At 52.2% G+C, this 17,033-nt stretch overlaps 1 protein-coding gene across 1 annotated transcript in view; it reads left to right on the forward strand.

Annotated features, from left to right (window-relative positions):
* Nucleotides 1-17,033, forward strand: part of DPH1 (diphthamide biosynthesis 1) — a 64,872-nt gene that overhangs the window by 19,102 nt on the left and 28,737 nt on the right. Inside the window, exons 4-5 of the mRNA XM_015421877.1 lie at nt 9,991-10,112; nt 16,656-16,810. Coding sequence (XP_015277363.1) covers nt 9,991-10,112; nt 16,656-16,810 — 277 coding nt within the window. The remainder of the gene's footprint in view (nt 1-9,990; nt 10,113-16,655; nt 16,811-17,033) is intronic.

The following is a 17,033-nucleotide window of genomic DNA, read 5'->3' on the forward strand; positions in this document are numbered from 1 at the left end:
CAGGAATCCATTAGCATAATAGGCCACACCCAACAGCAGAAACTCATTAGGATTGGCTACATTATGGGTGTGTGGCCTAACATGCAAAGGAGTTCCTGCTACAAAAAAAGCCCTGGGTTTTGACAACAAACAAGGTAACCAGCATAAGAAGGGAAAGGTGGGTGTGGCTGGATGACCACACTTCTGGTAACATGGGGGTGTGGCCTAATGTGCTAATGAGCGGTGCTGTCGGGTGTGGCCTAATATGCTAATGAGTTTTCCTCTGTTGGGTGTGGCCTGTTATGCTAATGAGTTCCTGCTGGGCTTTTTCTGCAAAAAGAGCCCTGTGTCCCTGTTGCCAGCACTAATGTGGGCAATTGAACATAGGAACATAAAAAGAGCCCTGCTGGATCAGACCAGTGAGGGTCCATCTAGTCCATTACCCTGGCTCACACAGTGGCCAACCACAGACCAGTGAGGGTCCATCTAGTCCATTATCCTGTCTCACACAGTGGCCAACCAGTTCCTCTGGAGGGCCGGCAACAGGGCAATAGAGGTCGAGGCCTTCCCCCGATGTTGCCTTCTGGCTCTGGGATTCAGAGGATTAGTGCCTCTGAATGTGGAGGTTCCCCTCTGTCACCATGGCTAGTAGCCATTGATAGACTTATCCTCCATGAATCTATCTAATCCCCCTTTAAAGCTGTTTATTCCCGTGGCCATCCTTTGGCAGCGAATTCCACATTTTAATGACTGTCTGTGTAAAGAAGTACTTCCTTCTGTCCGTCCTGAACCTACTGCCCATCAGCTTCATTGGATGCCCTGGAGTTCTAGTGTTTTAGGAGAGGAAGAAAAATGTCTCTTTGTCAACTCTGTCCGCCCCATGCATAATTTTATAAACCTCTATCATGTCCCCCCTTAGTCGTCTCTCTTCTAAACTGAAAAGTCTCAGACTCTTTGGCCTTTCCTCGCAGGGAAGGTGCTCCAACCCCCTCATCATCTTGGTTGCCCTCCTCTGTACTTTTTCCAGCTCTGCAGTGTCTTATTTATTTACTAGGAGTAATGCCCATTGTGGGAAGAAATACAACGGGATCTAGAAGGAAGCTCCAGATGAGTGTCCCGACTATGGCTGGTGGGGTGGCAGAGGGAAGGGGGAAATGGAGGGAGGCAAGCCATGTTTCTTTCCTTCTGCTTAGCTATAAGGCAGGGCTGTCTCAAGTCATTTTGCTGCCCCAAGTGGGTAGAATGGGAGAACAGCCTCATGGTAACAGATATGGTTCTCTCCACCTCTGACTTTTTTTTTTGGGGGGAGGGGTGTTATGCAGTGGCAGCTTAGGTAGAAAAGCACCTCCTCCTGTGCCATGTTTTCTGGGTTCCAAGGGTCTGGAAAGTGGCTCCATAGCTGATTACACGGTTGCCAACTCTGGGTTGGGAAATACCTGTAGATTTGAGGGGTAGAGCCTGGGGAGGGCAGGGTTTGGGTGTGGAGGGACTTCAGCAGGGTATAATGCCATAGAGTTCACTGCCCAAAGCAGCCATTGTCTCCAGGAGATCTTGGTCATCTGGACATCAGTTTTAATAGCTGGAGATCTCCAGGTGCCACCTGGAGGTTGGCTTATGTTAATTTGGGGCTATGCAGTGGCAGCTAAGGTAGAAAAGCACCTCCTCCTGTGCCATTTTTCCTGGGTTCCAAGGATCTGGAAAGTGGTACCATAGCGGATTACACGGTTGCCAACACTGGATTGGGATTTATAAACTGCCCTCCCCTGTTTTGTACAAGGCTCAGGGCTGTGAACAACAATTCCAACGGACACGAGTTCAGATCAAGTTAAAGCAGTTTCTTACAGACTGGTTCTTTTTGCCCTGGCAAACCAGGAAGAGCAGAGCGAATCGTGCCTTTTAGAACGTCCCCAACTGAATTGTTCTTGTTGTATTGAGCTGAATGTGAGCTGAGGTTTTAGAATTTTTACTCTGTCTGTTTGTAAATATGTTTCAAATGTTTTAACATTTTAAATATATTTTAATGGTGAAGGCCAATGGCCCCGAACAATACATTTACTACTACTGTAATGCTCCCTCTAAGCTGTGGAGTCTTGTGAGCAAAAATTCTTCTTTGTGAGCTTCTGGCATGAAAGTTGTGAGCGAGCAATTTGGCCGCTGCATAAATCTGTTTGCTCTGGGGCCATCCTTTCTGAGTTAAGACAAAAATGGGTGAGCCGGAGGCTAAGAAACTATGAGCTAGCTCACACCAACTCAGCTTAGAGGGAACACTGACTGTAAATTAAAGCAAGTAAAGCCATACATAAACCATTTTAGACGATGCTGAAAATAAACCAAATTGTAACCTCCCTCCCTGTGGGGGGAGAGGAAAGGGGCACGAGTGCCAGGCTAGATGGAAATCGTTGCTGTCCTCAACCACAGGCCGTTCCGTAAGGTAGATATGGATATGAGATATGGTAAGCAGAACAGTACCCAGTATTCCAAATGAGGCTGCACCATAGATCTGTACAGGGGCATTACAATACTGGCCATTTTATTCTTCACCCCTCTCCTAATAATCCCTAACATGGAGTTTGCCTTTTTTTCACCGCTGCAGCACACTGGGTTGACTCTTCCACTGGGCTATCCAGTTTGGTGTAGTGGTTAAGTGCGCAGACTCTAATCTGGGAGAACAGGGTTTGATTCCCCACTCCTCGACTTGCATAGTCCTGTCAGAGCTGTACTTGAAAAAGAGCCGTTTCTGTCAGAGCTCTCCCAGCCCCACCTGCCTCACAGGGTGTCTGTTGTGGGGGGAGGAAGGGAAAGGAGTTTGTAAACCGCTCTGAGACTCCGAGTGAAGGATGGGATATAAATCCAATCTCCTCCTCTTCTTCCTCCTCTTCCTCCTCCTCCTCCTCCTCTTCTTCTTCTTCTTCTCTTCTTCTTCCTCCTCCTCCTCCTCCTCTTCCTCTTCTTCCTCTTCCTCCTCCTCCTCCTCTTCCTCCTCCCCCCCCAAGATTTTTCCCCCTCTCAGTCTCAGCAAGTTCAGACCCCATAAGCCTATAACAAATGGGGAAGGGGCAAAGGAGAGGCTTGGCTGTGCAGGGTGGGAAAAGCCAGACCATCAGTCTTGCTCTGTGGCGTCTTGCTCTGTGGGAGCTCTGGGTCTCTGCTCGGGGGTGGCACCCAGTCTTTGTGCTGATGGAAGGAGCTGGTGGACCCCTGCAGGGCCATGGCATCGCCAGTGTTGGGATCTGAGCTCCATCCCTGCCTGGCATTTGTTTCTAAAAACCATCTCTGCCCCCTCTGCCGCCACATTGCCACAGACAGTTTTCAAGGCCTCTCCAAATGTCCTTTTAACAGACACCTACATGGAGAGAGTATTGAGCCAACCAATACTTGAAAAGAAATGATGTAAGATGCATCGAGGGTTCATTCTTCCTTTTGTGCTCTGGCTTCTCCCCACCGGGTAAAAAATGAGCGTTTGGAACGCAAACGAGGAAGGACCCGTGGCGTGTCTTGCATCATCAGTCAATGGCAGGTCATAGGCAGAAGGCCCCGGCGAGCGCTCCTGCACACATGGTGTCGGAATGAATGAAGCTGCAGGAGAGCGGCTCCTGATTGTTTTGTGGGGCAAGGATGGACTTGGCTTTCCCCCGGGACACTTTGCTGAATTGGGGACATCTGAGTGAACAGGGCCATGTGTATGAGTTCAGAGCACATGGCGAGGGGGGAAACAGCTGGATTTGCTAGCTATTGGGGAAACGAGGGGTGCAGGAACCTTTTGATGCACTCCTACCTCCACTGTGTTCAATTTGGAAGGGAGAGAGCTTCCCAGTTGCAGAGAGAGAGAGAGAGAGAGAGAGAGAGAGAGAGAGAGAGAGAGAGAGAGAGAGGTTCTAAACCAAAACTCAGTTTATTCCATTACTATTAAGTCAGACAACAGTTTTGTAGCCGTTCAATATTCGACACAGAATATTTCAATACAACCCCAACACATAAATAGTGCCCTTGAAGTTCTATAAAGGGTATCCTGGGTTGCTGTGTCAAGACCCGTAACAGAAGGGTGTTTGGCCAGAACGACAAGGAACAAAACTAGACTCAGACGTTAAGTACCCTTTTCCAACCACAGAAGCTAATGTAACTGTTAGTCAAGTCTGTGATGAGCACTTGACATATGTCTTAGGTATACAACAAAGTCAGCCCTTTCTATCTCTGGGGTCAGGAAGGTCAAGGAAACCTGGGTTAAGCTAGGTCGACTCAGAGAGTCAAGGCTGACTAAGAGAGTCCCAGGAAGGTAGCTTTAGATACTCTCTCTGGCTGCGGTCACACGGAGCATTAGCCATGCTACAGAGACGGAAGATAGGCGGATTTTCCGGGCGCGATCTCACTGCAACATCTGGGAATCGTAGAGCTCCCATGGCTAACCTGAGGCTTCACGCCGAAGATGCGCGGTAAAAAACTAGTACCTCCAAGGTACTAGTTTCCGGAAACCGCAGGGCAAGGGCGGGTGTCTGATCACGTTTCTGGTGGCATCCAGCGCCCGCCCATGTCCCGTCGCGAAAAGGTTTCCCTCCCCAAGTCTCCACGGGATGCGCACAAGCAGCCAACGGAGTATGCGAACACTTGGGTTACAAAAAACCCACAACCCCCACCGAGCTGCTTCTTTGCTGCGCCGTAGGATTTGCTTTTGATCGGCACCTCCCCCCCAACCACAGGACGTCGCCGGGACGTTTGATCCGGCTGCCGCGCGGTAGTTCGCTCCGGGGCAAGCAGCCACGCCTCCCCCACGCGTGTGACCGTGGCCTCTGTTTAGAATTTGATAATGTATAAACATTCCAAAAGGCAAAAGTCACGTAAGGCAGAAGTCACACACAGGGTTATTGGTACCAGAAGGCCACGGCACTTAGCAGAGTCCTGAAGCCTCCTGGGAAACAGAACCAAAGATCCAACTATAGAGGCTCATTACTATAGAAATTAAAGTCAGAGAGATTTAACAGAGAACTGAGCCTCAATCCAGGCCCTAATGCCCCAACACTAGCAATGGACAGTGTAGATCAGGGGTGTCAAACATGTGGCCCGGGGGCTGGATCAGGCCCTCGGAGGGATGCAGTCTGGCTCGCAAGGCCCTGGCTGTTTCCTGCTTCCTTTTCCAGTTCTGCCGCTGCAATAACTCAGAGCAAGAAGTGTCAGTTATCAGAAACTGTTAAATAGTCAACATATTGCAAGAGTGCTAGTGTCTCTGCTACCTGGCATTACATTTTATGACACACATGGCCCGGCCCAACAAGGTCTCATTTATGTCAGATCCGGCCCTCATAACAAATGAGTTCGACATCCTTGCTGTAGATCATTGCCCTGCCTCCGTGTAAAGCTTGTAGTTTTATTTTCTTGAATTCTTCTTTTGGGGATCGTTTCAGAGGAGAGCTGTGTTGGTTTGCAGCTAGGTTTGGGTCTGGTTACATCTTAGAGACCAACAAGATTCGAGGGGGGGGGGTATAAGCTTTCGAAAGTCGAAGCTCATAACCTGCTGAAACCTTCTTGCTCTCTAAGGTGCGGCTGGCCTTGAATCTAGCTGTCCATTCAGGAACCCATCGCGTCTCCTTGTGACCTTGGGCACCCTCTTTTGCTTGATCTTCCTTCCCCCTGCCTGTGAAAACGAGGATAGCTGCGGTGCAGGAGAATGCAAAGGTCACAGAACACTTTGCAAGTTTAAAAAGGGCAGCTCGCAACACTGGAAGGGCCGGACTGCAATGCTCAGGCGCGGGGGAACTTCCGCCAGGGACTTGGCATTTGTGGCTAGGAGCCGGGGCCAGCGTCAGCATACGTTCCGGTGGGGCAGCTGCCAGGGCGTCTGCCAGGGCCCGCTGCTGCCAACTCCCCAACATGCCATTTCCCTGACTGCTCGCTTGTGAGTGCTGCGCCACCCATGCCTCCAGCTGCATGCTCTGCCTGGCGCCATCAGGGAAGGGGCTTCAGGCAATGCAGATGGCTGTGAGCGTGGGCCGGAGGGCTTGTGAGCAGGGCAGGGAAGGACACCCAGGTAGTCAGTAAGACACATGGGTGAGAGGCTGAGAAGGGGAGACCTGGGAACTCTCTGCCCGGGGCTTTCCAAAATCTGGAACCAACCCTGCCAGGAGCTGCTGAGGGTGACCTCTGTCAGAGCCCTCTTTGGGCACAGAACAGAGCAGGGTGCAGCATCAGTCCCTGGATGAAGTCTCTAGATTGGCTAGAACTGCTCCCAGGGTTTGGGGCACAGGCTGCTTGCCCTCGACGGCTCAGGCAAGGACCTTTCTTCCTCTTCCTCTTTGACCCTTGTTTGGTGTAGTGGTTAAGAGTGCAGACTCTAATCTGGGAGCACCGGGTTTGATTCCCCACTCCTCCACTTGCACCTGCTGGAGTGACCTTGGGTCGGTCACAAGTTCTCTCAGAGCTGTCCTATCACGGGGCCGTTCTCTCAGAGCTCTCTCAGCCCCGCCTACTTCACAGGGTGTCTGTTGTGGAGAGGGGAAGGGGAAGGAGATTGTAAACCGCTGTGAGGCTCCGGGTAGTGAAGGGCAGGGTATAAATCCAGTCTCTTCTCCTCTTCTTCTTGTGCCTAGGGTTACACACACACACATATGAAGCTGCCTTATTCTGAATCAGGCCATCAGAGACAGTATTGTCTACTCAGACTGGCAGCGGCTCTCCAGGGTCTCAGGCGGAGGTCTTTCACGTCACCTACTGCCAGATTTGTTTAAACTGGGGGTGCTGGGGATTGAACCCAGGACCTTCTGCATGCCAAGCAGATGCTCTACCACTGAGCCACAACCCTTGCCAACTCCAGCTTGGGGAATTCCTGAAGACTTGGGGGGGGGCTGCCTGGGGAGGGAGCACAGTGGCCATGTGGTGCCATAAAGTTCATGCTACGAAGCCGTCATTTCCTCCAAGGGAACAGATCTCTGTTGTCTAGAGATCTGTCGCAATTCTGGGAGAACTCCAGACCCCACCTGGAGGTTGGCATCCCTACTTGTACCCAGTGATGGGGTTTTTCTGGAATAATCTGAGCTGAGCTGGAAAACAGAACGTGATCTGATTTTGCAGGTTTATTTCAACTATTTAGTAAGCAACAGTGTAGCCTGTGTTAATATCCCAATAGGGACAAAGACTCAAAACTGAATTGGAAAAAAAAAATCAGTGTTGCTCACATGTTGTAATCAAAGACATTCAGAGCATTGTGTGGGAATTTATTCTGTTGGAATAACGCTTATAACAAATTAAGGACAACATAAAACGTACTTCCCTTGCAGTGTTTAAATTTAAGAAAAAATATCCTGGAAATCGTTCGCAAAGAGGTAGCTCTGTTAGTTTGCCATCGCAAAATAAAGCAAGAAGGCCAGTGGCACTGAAAACGGTTGATGTGCTTGTTGCGGCGCCCAAAGAGCTGTGCATGATATGCCAGAGATGTGGGTGTCTTTCATCTGCTATGGCAGAATTGACCTCCCTTTCACAGAATTTGCAGGGACACCTCATCCTTTGCATGACTTGTTAGTTCCATATCAATATGTTGTCAAAGGCTTTCACGGCCAGAGTTCATTAGTTGCTGTAGATTTTCCGGGTTGTGTGGCCGTGGTCTTGGCATTGTAGAACCTGACGTTTCGCCAGTAGCTGTGACTGGCATCCTCAGAGGTATAACACAGAAAGATGGAGTACTCTCTGTGTCAAGGTGAGAAGAAAAATGGTAGGCAGGTAATTTATATCTAATCCAGAAGGTGGGGTAGGGTTGAGTCATTGTCCTGCAGGAGTTCCCCAGGCTGTGGACATGCTAATGGAGGAGCTTTCCTGAGGAGGTTCTTTTGTATATGGATTGTTTCCTGAGGAGGTTTCCTGTTTCCTGAGGAGGTTCTTTTGTATGTGGATTGGCTGTTGAAATTCTAATCTTATCTGTAGTGCTATTGTCAGATGTGGAGCCTTTTGTGTTTTTCAGGACAGGAAACCATGCCCTATTTATTTACAGCAACTAAAGTTCCATATCAGTCTGGGCATTACAACTTCCCTTCTGCCTTAGAAGAGGGAACATACAAACAAGAATGTTAGCTTTGGTTTGGATTGGACCCGCACGGCCAACCCATCTGAACACAGAACTCGATTTTTATTTGGATGATGATATGTATTTGTGTCTTATTCCTCTTCCCCCTTCCCCCAATTTACAAATCGATAAAACATACAAGGGCTCTCTCTGCTTCTAGGGATAATTGCCTGAGAAACATGAATTACCACAACTTTGGAGCTCCCGAGCTTGCCTCTTATTGGCATTCATTTGTTACTGTTCATTTCATGAAACGACGAATCTTTAGAAACGGAACGTTTTCCCATGGAACAATAAAGCAGCGGAAAGTGTTCCTCCCTGGATCTTACCCCACTCTTCCCCCGGCTCCATCCGCTGCCGGCAAGAGCCCCGAACTTTAGAAGGTATCCACAGGTCCAGGGAGAGATGGGTCTTCAACGGACATATCCTCGGGTTGCCTTTCTCTCTTTGCCATATTGGAAGAAAAGGGAGAGGGTTTTCAGTGGGGCTTTTTGACAGTGCTGGGAGCTTGTGCCCACCTTGATCCAGAAGAAGCAAGGTGCTCTCCACGCTGTGAGCAGGGATGCTGGCAGTGTAGAATAATAGAGTCATAGAGTTGGAAGGGACCTCCAGGGTCATCTAGTCCAACCCCCTGCACAATGCAGGGGATTCACAACCACCTCCTCTCCCCACCCCCAATGACCTTTGTTCCATGCCCAGAAGATGACAAAAAAACCTCCAGGATCCCCGGCCGAACTGGCCTGGAGAAAAACTGCTTCCTGACCCCAAAGTGGCGATCAGCATTTCCCTAGTTGCGTAAGAAAGGGCCACAAGAACGAAGCACTGATGCAACGCTCCCTGCCCTCCCTCTCGTGATCTGCCTAAATTCGCAGAATCAGAATTGCTGTCAGATGGCCATATGTATTCTCAGGAGTGCCTAATCCCCTGAATGGCAAACGGCTTTTCCCCATCTGAAGAGGTGGATTAGCACCTAGTTTAATGATCCGGCCAGGCCTTGAGCTGCTTTGCCTCTTCCCTGGGAGGAACGTTTACCCACTGGCTGCGGAGAGGGGCCTCTTTCCATTTTCCTCTGCCAAAGAGTTCTGGGGTCTTTAGTGGCAAACGCCCTGGGAGGCAGGCACTCTTGCTTGTTTCCTTTTTTCAGCTAGAGAAATAAGGCTGGTGCTCCAGGCTTTGTGGGGGCTTGCGGCAGGGAAAGGGCTGGCAGCAGGCTTCTCGGATGCAGCTATGTGTCTGTCCACTTAGCCTCAGCCCTGTCCTTGCTGGCCTAATGGAGAAGGAGGAGAAGAGACTGGATATATACCGCACTCTTCACTACCCACAGGAGTCTCAGAGCGGCTTACAAACTCCTTTCCCTCCCCCTCCCCACAACAGACACCCTGTGAGGTAAAAGAAGAAGAAGAAGAAGAGAAGAGATTGGATTTATACCCCGCCCTTCACTACCCAAAGGTGTCTCAGGGCGGCTTACAAACTCCTTTCCCTTCCCCTCCCCACAACAGACACCCTGTGAGGTGGGTGGGGCTGAGAGAACTCTGACACAAACTGCCCTTTTTCAAGGACAGCTGTGCCAGAGCTTGTGATTGACCCAAGGTCACATCAGCAGGTGCAAGTGGAGGAGTGGGGGAATCAAACCCGGTTCTCCCTGATTAGAGTCCGCACACTTAACCACTACACCAAGCTGGCTCTCAAGAAGAAGAGGAGATTGGATTTATACCCCACCCTTCACTACCCAAAGGAGTCTCAGAGCGGCTTACAAACACCTGTCCCTTCCCCTCCCCACAACAGACACTCAGTGTGGTAGGCGGGGCTGAGAGAGCTCTGACAGAAACTGCTCTTTTCCAAGAACAGCTCTGACAGAACTGTGGCTTGCCCCAGTTCATCCAGCAGGCGCGAGTGGAGGAGTGGGGAATCAAACCCGGTTCTCCCAGATTAGAGTCCTGTTGACCACCCCTCCTCTTCCCTTGCAGGTTCACCGGAGCAGAAGCTGTCGTGATGGGCGATGTGACCTATGGCGCCTGTTGTGTGGATGACTTTACAGCCCGGGCACTGGGAGCTGACTTCCTGGTGCACTACGGTCACAGCTGTCTGGGTATGTAGCCCAGCCTGGGCTCTGCCTCTTTCCCCACCCCCTCCCTCATAGCTTTGTCCTTGGCAGAGTATGGGAGTCCTGCTCCGTCTGCCTGTTGTGGTACATGGGTAGCCCCATGCTGTGGCTCAGTTTAGTTTGGCCACTAGTGACAATACGGAGCGGGTGAGTTGGGGTGGCGGTGCAGCAACACAGTGCTGGCTCTGAGACCCCAGAGGAACATGCATGAGGCTGCCGTATACTCAATCAGACCCTTGGTCCATCAAGGTCAGTACTGTCTACTCAAACTGTCTGTGGCTCCCCAAGGTCCCAGGCAGAGGTCTTTCACATCCCCTACTACCTTTTTTTATTTACATGTGATTTGTATACTGCCCATGACCCCTAATGAGTCTCAGAGGGTCTCAGAGCGCTTCACAGAGTACTACAACGTAGTAATTAATCCTACCTAGGGCCACAATGCAGTGAGGGGAGGGGGTAGCCTACCAGCACCCTTTATTCGGCATCGTCCTTTCTTCTCTGGCAGCTTCCCCCGTTGCTCCGGGGATCCAGATGGTTGTCGGCCGGACTCAAGCGGGCTGCCTCAGTTTCTCTCCCCTTCGGAGCGGCGCGTCTTGGGTGCCGCTTCGGCCAATGTCCTGTCGGCTCCTGCCGCGCTGCATCCCACGTCAGCGTGCAGCTCCGGCTACGGCTCCGCACGATCCAGCCGATGCCTTTCCCGGGTCGCTCTCCACTGCCGCCACCGCCGTCCCCGCCGCTGACCCTCCCCTCTCCTCGCCGCTGCCGATCGCCCGCCCAGCGTAAGCCAGGAGGAGGGTGCCCCCTGCCACCCAGGGCAGGTACCCATTCCTTTGTTGTTATTAGAGCCGCTGGGTTGGCGGGAGCTGGGATGAGGGCCGGGGGCTCAACCCGGCTGTGGTGGGGATTCGAACAGCCATTATGGCTGTTCGCTACAGATGTTAACAGCAGGCGTTGTATTGTCTGCGCCACCTGATCTTTTTACCTGGAGCTCCGGCGGGGGGACGGGACGTGGCTCAGTGGCAGAGCATCTGCTTGGCACGCAGAAGGTCCTAGGTTCAATCCCCACATCTCCAGTTAAAAGGATCAGGTAGGGGTTGATGTGAAAGAGCTGTACCTGAGACCTTGGAGACCCACTGCCAGTTTGAGTAGGCAATACTCTGAAGGATGAAGGGTCTGATTCACTGTAAGGCAGTTCCCTGTGAACCTGGGGCCTTCTGCATGCCAGGCAGATGGTCTGCCACCGAGTCACGCGACCCCAGCAATGCCACTGTTCTGGTAGAGCACTCTGTTGGGTTACAGGCAGCCTGAATTAATTTCTCGGTAGGGGGGGGGTTGCTCCCCTTCTGTGTTAGCAAGGCCCCCAGTGAAGGTGCCTCCGAATCTGGAGGCAGCCCAATGCACTCCCATAGCCAGGCTGCTTGACCTGGCTGCTAGTGGGCGACGGACCCTAGATGCTGGAGCCACTAGGGATGCCCATGTGGTGCAGCTTGGTAATTCATGTTTAGTGTTTGTGTGTGAGAGAGAGAGAGAGAGAATTTGTGTGTGTGTATTTGTGTATGCCTGGAAGTCATGGTTGACCTCTGGTGACCCCTAGTATGGCTCGGACATCTCAGAGAAGTGGGTTGCTATTGCCTGCCTCTGCATTCCAGCCCTGGTATTCCTTGGAGGTCCCCCATCCAAGTACTTGCCAGGGTTGGCCCTGCTTAGCTTCTGAGATTTGACAAGATTGGGCTTGCCTGAGCTATCCAGGTCAGGGTGGTAATTCTAGGGAGGTGTGTGTGTGTGTGTGTGTGTGTGTGTGTGTGTGTGTAACAGAGCCGAGTTAATGATGGCTTGATTTGTAGGTCTGAGCTGGAACAATCCCTGTGTAGTTCTCTGTCTGCGAAACTTGAAAAAAAACTGAAATGTTGGCAGGCTGGAGCAGAAGTTATCTTTTAAGTTCTCCACAAGGGACCCTTGTCACCCAGAGCTTCTGCAAACAAATTCGGATGCTCTGCTCAGAAAAATCAATACGTGAATTACGCCCCCGCCCCACATCCAAATCTATGGGGAGTGTAAAGTGACAGCTCAAAGTGATCGAGGGATGGAAACGTGGCGGGGAGGCTGCCTCGCAAACCTTAACACATGTTAACGCTGAAACCGATGGATCTTGATTTTATTTTTGTCTTTAATGTCTGTATAAAACTGCAGTCCTGTATCTGCTTACATAGGAGCAAGCAGTCGGGGGCCAGGAATCCTGCTCGAAGGCACTTTAAAAGCACCGGGGGTTTTGCAAATGGTTTTTGGCAGCACCAGGGTGTACTTTTGTGTACCCACAAAACTGTCCCATGAGAATCTGGCATGAAGCTCGGGATTTTGAGCGGCGTCCATCACTTCTTCCTCACTCATCCTTGGATTCTAGCATCAGTTGTCTTCTATCTCCCCCCACACACACTCAGCTATCAGCTCTTTGCTAACCAATCCAAATCATTGTTTCGTTCACGGCTCTTTGCTTGGGCTGCATCCAAACCAGGTGTCCCCCCCCCCCCCAGCCATGTGTGTACATTTTTCACGGCAGCTTTATGCAAAGGGAAGCCAAGGGAGGCATCTTTTGCCTGCCTGGCTCACCAACACGGCATGATTTGCAAGATCGGGGTAAGATTGTAAGCGGCCTTGAACCAGAAGGAAAGGTGGGGATCAGTGTTCACCCTCAGCTGAGTGAGTGTGAGCTAGCTCACAGTCTTTTAGCCTCCGGCTCACACATTTTTGTCTTAGCTCAGGAAGGACGGCTCCAGATCAAACTAATTTATGCAGTCGCCAAATCGCTCACTCATAACTTCGGTGCCAGTAGCTCAGAATCAACGCTCCCTCTAAGCTGTGAAGTCCTGTGAGCAAAAATCCTCCTTTGTGAGCTACCAGCATTAAAGTTATGAGCGAGTAATTTGGCTACTGCATAAATTAGTTTGCTCTGGAGCCCTCCTTCCTGAGCGGAAACAAAAATGTGTGAGCCGGAGGCTAAAAAACGATGAGCTAGCTCACACTCACTCAGCTTAGAGGGAACACTGCTCACAATGTAGAATTTTTGCTCACAGGACCCCACAGCTTAGAGGGAGCATTGGGTGGGAGAATAAATGTTTTAATAAGTAAGACACTCAGGTTCAACCCCAAAGGCCCCGACCTGGTAAGGATCGGAGGTTCTCGGGCCGAGGCCTACGTGAGTCTCAGGTGGGAGACAGCAGGTAGAGTACCTTGGCGATATAAATGGGAACGCAACCTGCGTGTGCTTCCGTGTTTGAATCCCATTGGCACTTGCTTCACAGTTGGCTTTTACGGGGCGGCTGTGGAGCCGGGTTCTCCTTGCTGCTTCACCTGCACTGTCTACCTCTGCCCCCCCCCATCCCCAGGGTGGAGAGGCTTACAGAGCCCCCTCCCCCCCCCATGAAGGGCTCGGAGGGGTGGGGCAGAGGCTTGCGCAGTCAGTGGTGCGGCTGGTACGGTTGCTGAGCACGAGGAGGAGGCCTCGTAGAGCAGGGAGGGAGGGATGGAGGGGAGGCAGGCAACGGTTGCCGGCTCCCTAGGCGGAACGGGTACTCTGGATTCTGTTGCCATGGAAACTGCACTGCTGTCCCAGATGCTGCTAACTTTGAAGTCCACCCAGGATGGAATGGGCTCAAAATAACAAGGAAGGGGTGGGGAGAGGAGGAAGAAAAGGCCGTGTTTCGGCTTTTAAGGTGGATCTGTGGGGGGAGGGGGGAGTGCCGGTGTCTTCTGCCAGCCTGGCTTCTTGGAGCCTTGGAAAAAAGACGACTGCAGGGGAGAGTGAGTGAGGATGGGGGAAGGAGGGGCGAGGCTTGGAGAGGGGAGGGAAGCTGCAGGATGCCACTGGGGTCTCAGAGCAAGGATGCGAGAGGGGAACGTTCTTGCTTGGTTTTTCCCCAAGGAATGAGCTGGCAGTGCAGTCCTTGGTTGGGGCTGGCAGGGGAGAGAGGGCAGTCTGTGTTATTCTCCCCCCCCCCCCACTTCCAGTGTGTCCTGGCATGGTTTGCGGAGCCCCTGGCGCAACGATCCGGCTGAGGCACAGCCTCCTCTTGTGGCTGCAGCGCAAAGTGCCCGCCAGCAACCTGCTGCTTTCTTAGAAAGGGGCAGGGTGGGGTGGGGGGAGGAGGCCAGCGAGGTGACCTTCCTTCCCCTGAGGTAGCAGCCCCGAAGTGCCCGCACTGCAGGGGTGCTGCGCTCAGGTCAACACCAAGTACAGCGCAGGGCCGTTTTACTGATGCAAAATGCAAGCTCCCCGGCTGCGGATCAGGGTCATCCCAATTCAACACGCCAGAGTGACTTCATTATTTATTTTTTCCCCGCTCAGAGTCAGAGTCTGCAAACGGTGCGCCGTTTGACCCGCGTGAGTTATAATTTCAGGATGGCTTTAAAAGAGAAAAAAACAATATTTCCAGAGGATTCCAGTGGTTAGACCAGGGCGAAGATGCCCGAGCTGTGGGTGACCAAAGGGCGGGGGATTGGAGCGGAGGCACTCGCACCTTCCTGCGTGGCGGCTGTCCTTCTGCTGTGCAGACATTTCAGGAGCAGTTTGATGACACCCAGTGTCCATCCCCCCCCCCCGGGGCGCAGCTAAAAGGTTTGTCTTGCCTCCATCCCGACAAACTGGAGCACGTATCCCCCAGCTAGTGCGAAGGCATACCGAGGTACTGCAGGAGTCTGTGCTTCTGTAGCTCAGGCGCGACGGTTGTTGGACTGCAATGGAAAATGTCCTGTTGATATGCCGTAAGAGTAAGGGGGCTGAGGATGATTCCTCCTGATTGGCAGAAGGTGGGGCTGGAGCAATATCTCGTGCAGAGACTCAGCAGGCAGCCTCCTCCAGATGCTCCAATTAAGGAGACCGGGTTTTTCTCCCGGCAAGGCTGATTGACAGGAGACGGTGCAAGGCAAGGCCTCATTGGGAGGGGGTGCTCTGGACTTGATGGGTCCTTCCTTTTATGCCTCCTGTTCTCGTGGCTCACGGTGTGGCGATTTCGATGTCGCCCCCCAGAAGAGGACATAAAGGTTCAGTGAGGCTGCCAACTTCCAAGCAGGGCCTGGAGATCGCCCAGAATTACAACTTCTCTCCAGACTATAGAGATCAGTCCCCCTGGGGGAAATGGCTGCTTCGGAAGGTGGACCTTATGGCGTTATACTCTGCTGAGGCCCCTCCCCTCCCCTCCCCTCCCCTCCCCAAACCCTCCCCTCTCCCGGCTCCAGCCCCCAGGTCTCCAGGAATTTCCCCACCAGGAATTGGCAACCCTAACATTTAGCGTGTTTCTTTTTTCCGCTGTCCACCTTGACAGCTCTGGTCCCATCCTGCTCAAATGAATAGTTAGAACATAAGAACATAAGAGACGCCAATGTTGGATCAGGCCAAAGGCCCATCCAGTCCAACACTCTGTGTCACACAGTGGCCAGAAATACCAGGTGCCATCAGGAGGTCCACCAGTGGGGCCAGGACATTAGAAGCCCTCCCACTGTTGACCCCCCCCCAAGCACCAAGAAGACAGAGCATCACTTGCCCCAGAGCCCCTAGCTATACCTTGTGGCTAATAGCCACTGATGGACCTCTGCTCCATATGCTTATCCAGTTCCCTCTTGAAGCCGTCCATGCCTGTAGCCACCACCACCACCTGTGGCAGTGAATTCCATGTGTTAATCACTCTTTGGGTGAAGAAGTACTTCCTTTTATCCGTTCTAACCCGACCGCTCAGCAGTTTCATGGAGTGCCCACGAGTTCCTGTATTGTGAGAAAGGGAGAAAAGTACCTCTTTCTCTACCTGCTCTCTCCCCTGCATAATCTTATAAACCTCGATCATGTCACCCCTCAGTCTTCGTTTCTCCAAGCTAAAGAGCCCTAAGGCTCATAGGGAAAGTGTTCCAACCCAGTTACTCTGTCCATTCCATAAACAGAAATGATTCATGTGATTAGCAGGATGGAACCACTTTCTGCTGATTTTTTTTTTTGGGGGGTGAGTATTTGTGTGTGCGCGTGTGTGCGCCTGGAAGTCACGATTGACTCCTGGCGATCCCTAGTGGGGCTTGGAATTTTCAGAGAGGTGGTTTGCTATTGCCTGCCCCTACGTCCCGGCCATGGTATTCCTTGGGGGTCCCCCTTCCAGTCACTTGCCGGGGTCGGCCCTGCTGAGCTTCCGAGATCTGACGAGATCGAACTTGCCTGGGCTATCCACGCCAGGGCGCTTTCTGCCAGTTTTGACTTTCCCATCTGCCCACTCCGGAGAGGCTTTGTTGATCACCGACATGGGCCTGGCCTTTGTATGGGGCAGTGGGGTGGGGAGGGATGTAAGGCAAGGCAAGCGTGTCAGGATTCCGAATGCTGTACCCTGCATTGTGTCCTGGTGGGTCGGGCAGGGAGGGAGGGAGGGAGGCACGCTGGTGGAAGAGCAGGGGCAGTTCTGTTTCTCTCCTCGGCCAGCGGGGGGGGGGCTTTCTTCTTCCCCAACGGGGCCCCCCAGTAGCAGCAACAGCCTTTGTCCTCCTCTTCTCCGACAGTTCCCATCGATCCCACGTCGGGCGTGAAAATGTTGTACGTGTTTGTCGACATCAAGATTGACACGGCCCATTTCGTTGAGACGCTGCGGTTCAACTTCTCCCCAAGGTCCAAACTGGTGCTGGTCAGCACAGTTCAGTTTGTGTCGGCCCTTCAGGTGAGGAGAGGGGTGGGAAAGTGATGTTCGGGGAGGAGCTTCCCGCCAGAGGAGAAGAATGGGGCAGCGTTTCCTATTCTTGGTCTGATGGTTCTGTTCTCCTGTAAGCCCAGTAAGCTGGTTTATTGGCAGGGGGGAATTCAGGCCGGCTGTACAGTATTCCAGGGCTATTTTTGGGCAGGAACGCACAGGAACGGAGTTCCGGCTGGCTCCTGAGTTGGCC

The sequence above is a fragment of the Gekko japonicus genome, unplaced genomic scaffold, assembly GCF_001447785.1.
Source record: "Gekko japonicus isolate JY-2015 unplaced genomic scaffold, Gekko_japonicus_V1.1 scaffold21, whole genome shotgun sequence".
NCBI lineage: Eukaryota > Metazoa > Chordata > Lepidosauria > Squamata > Gekkonidae > Gekko > Gekko japonicus.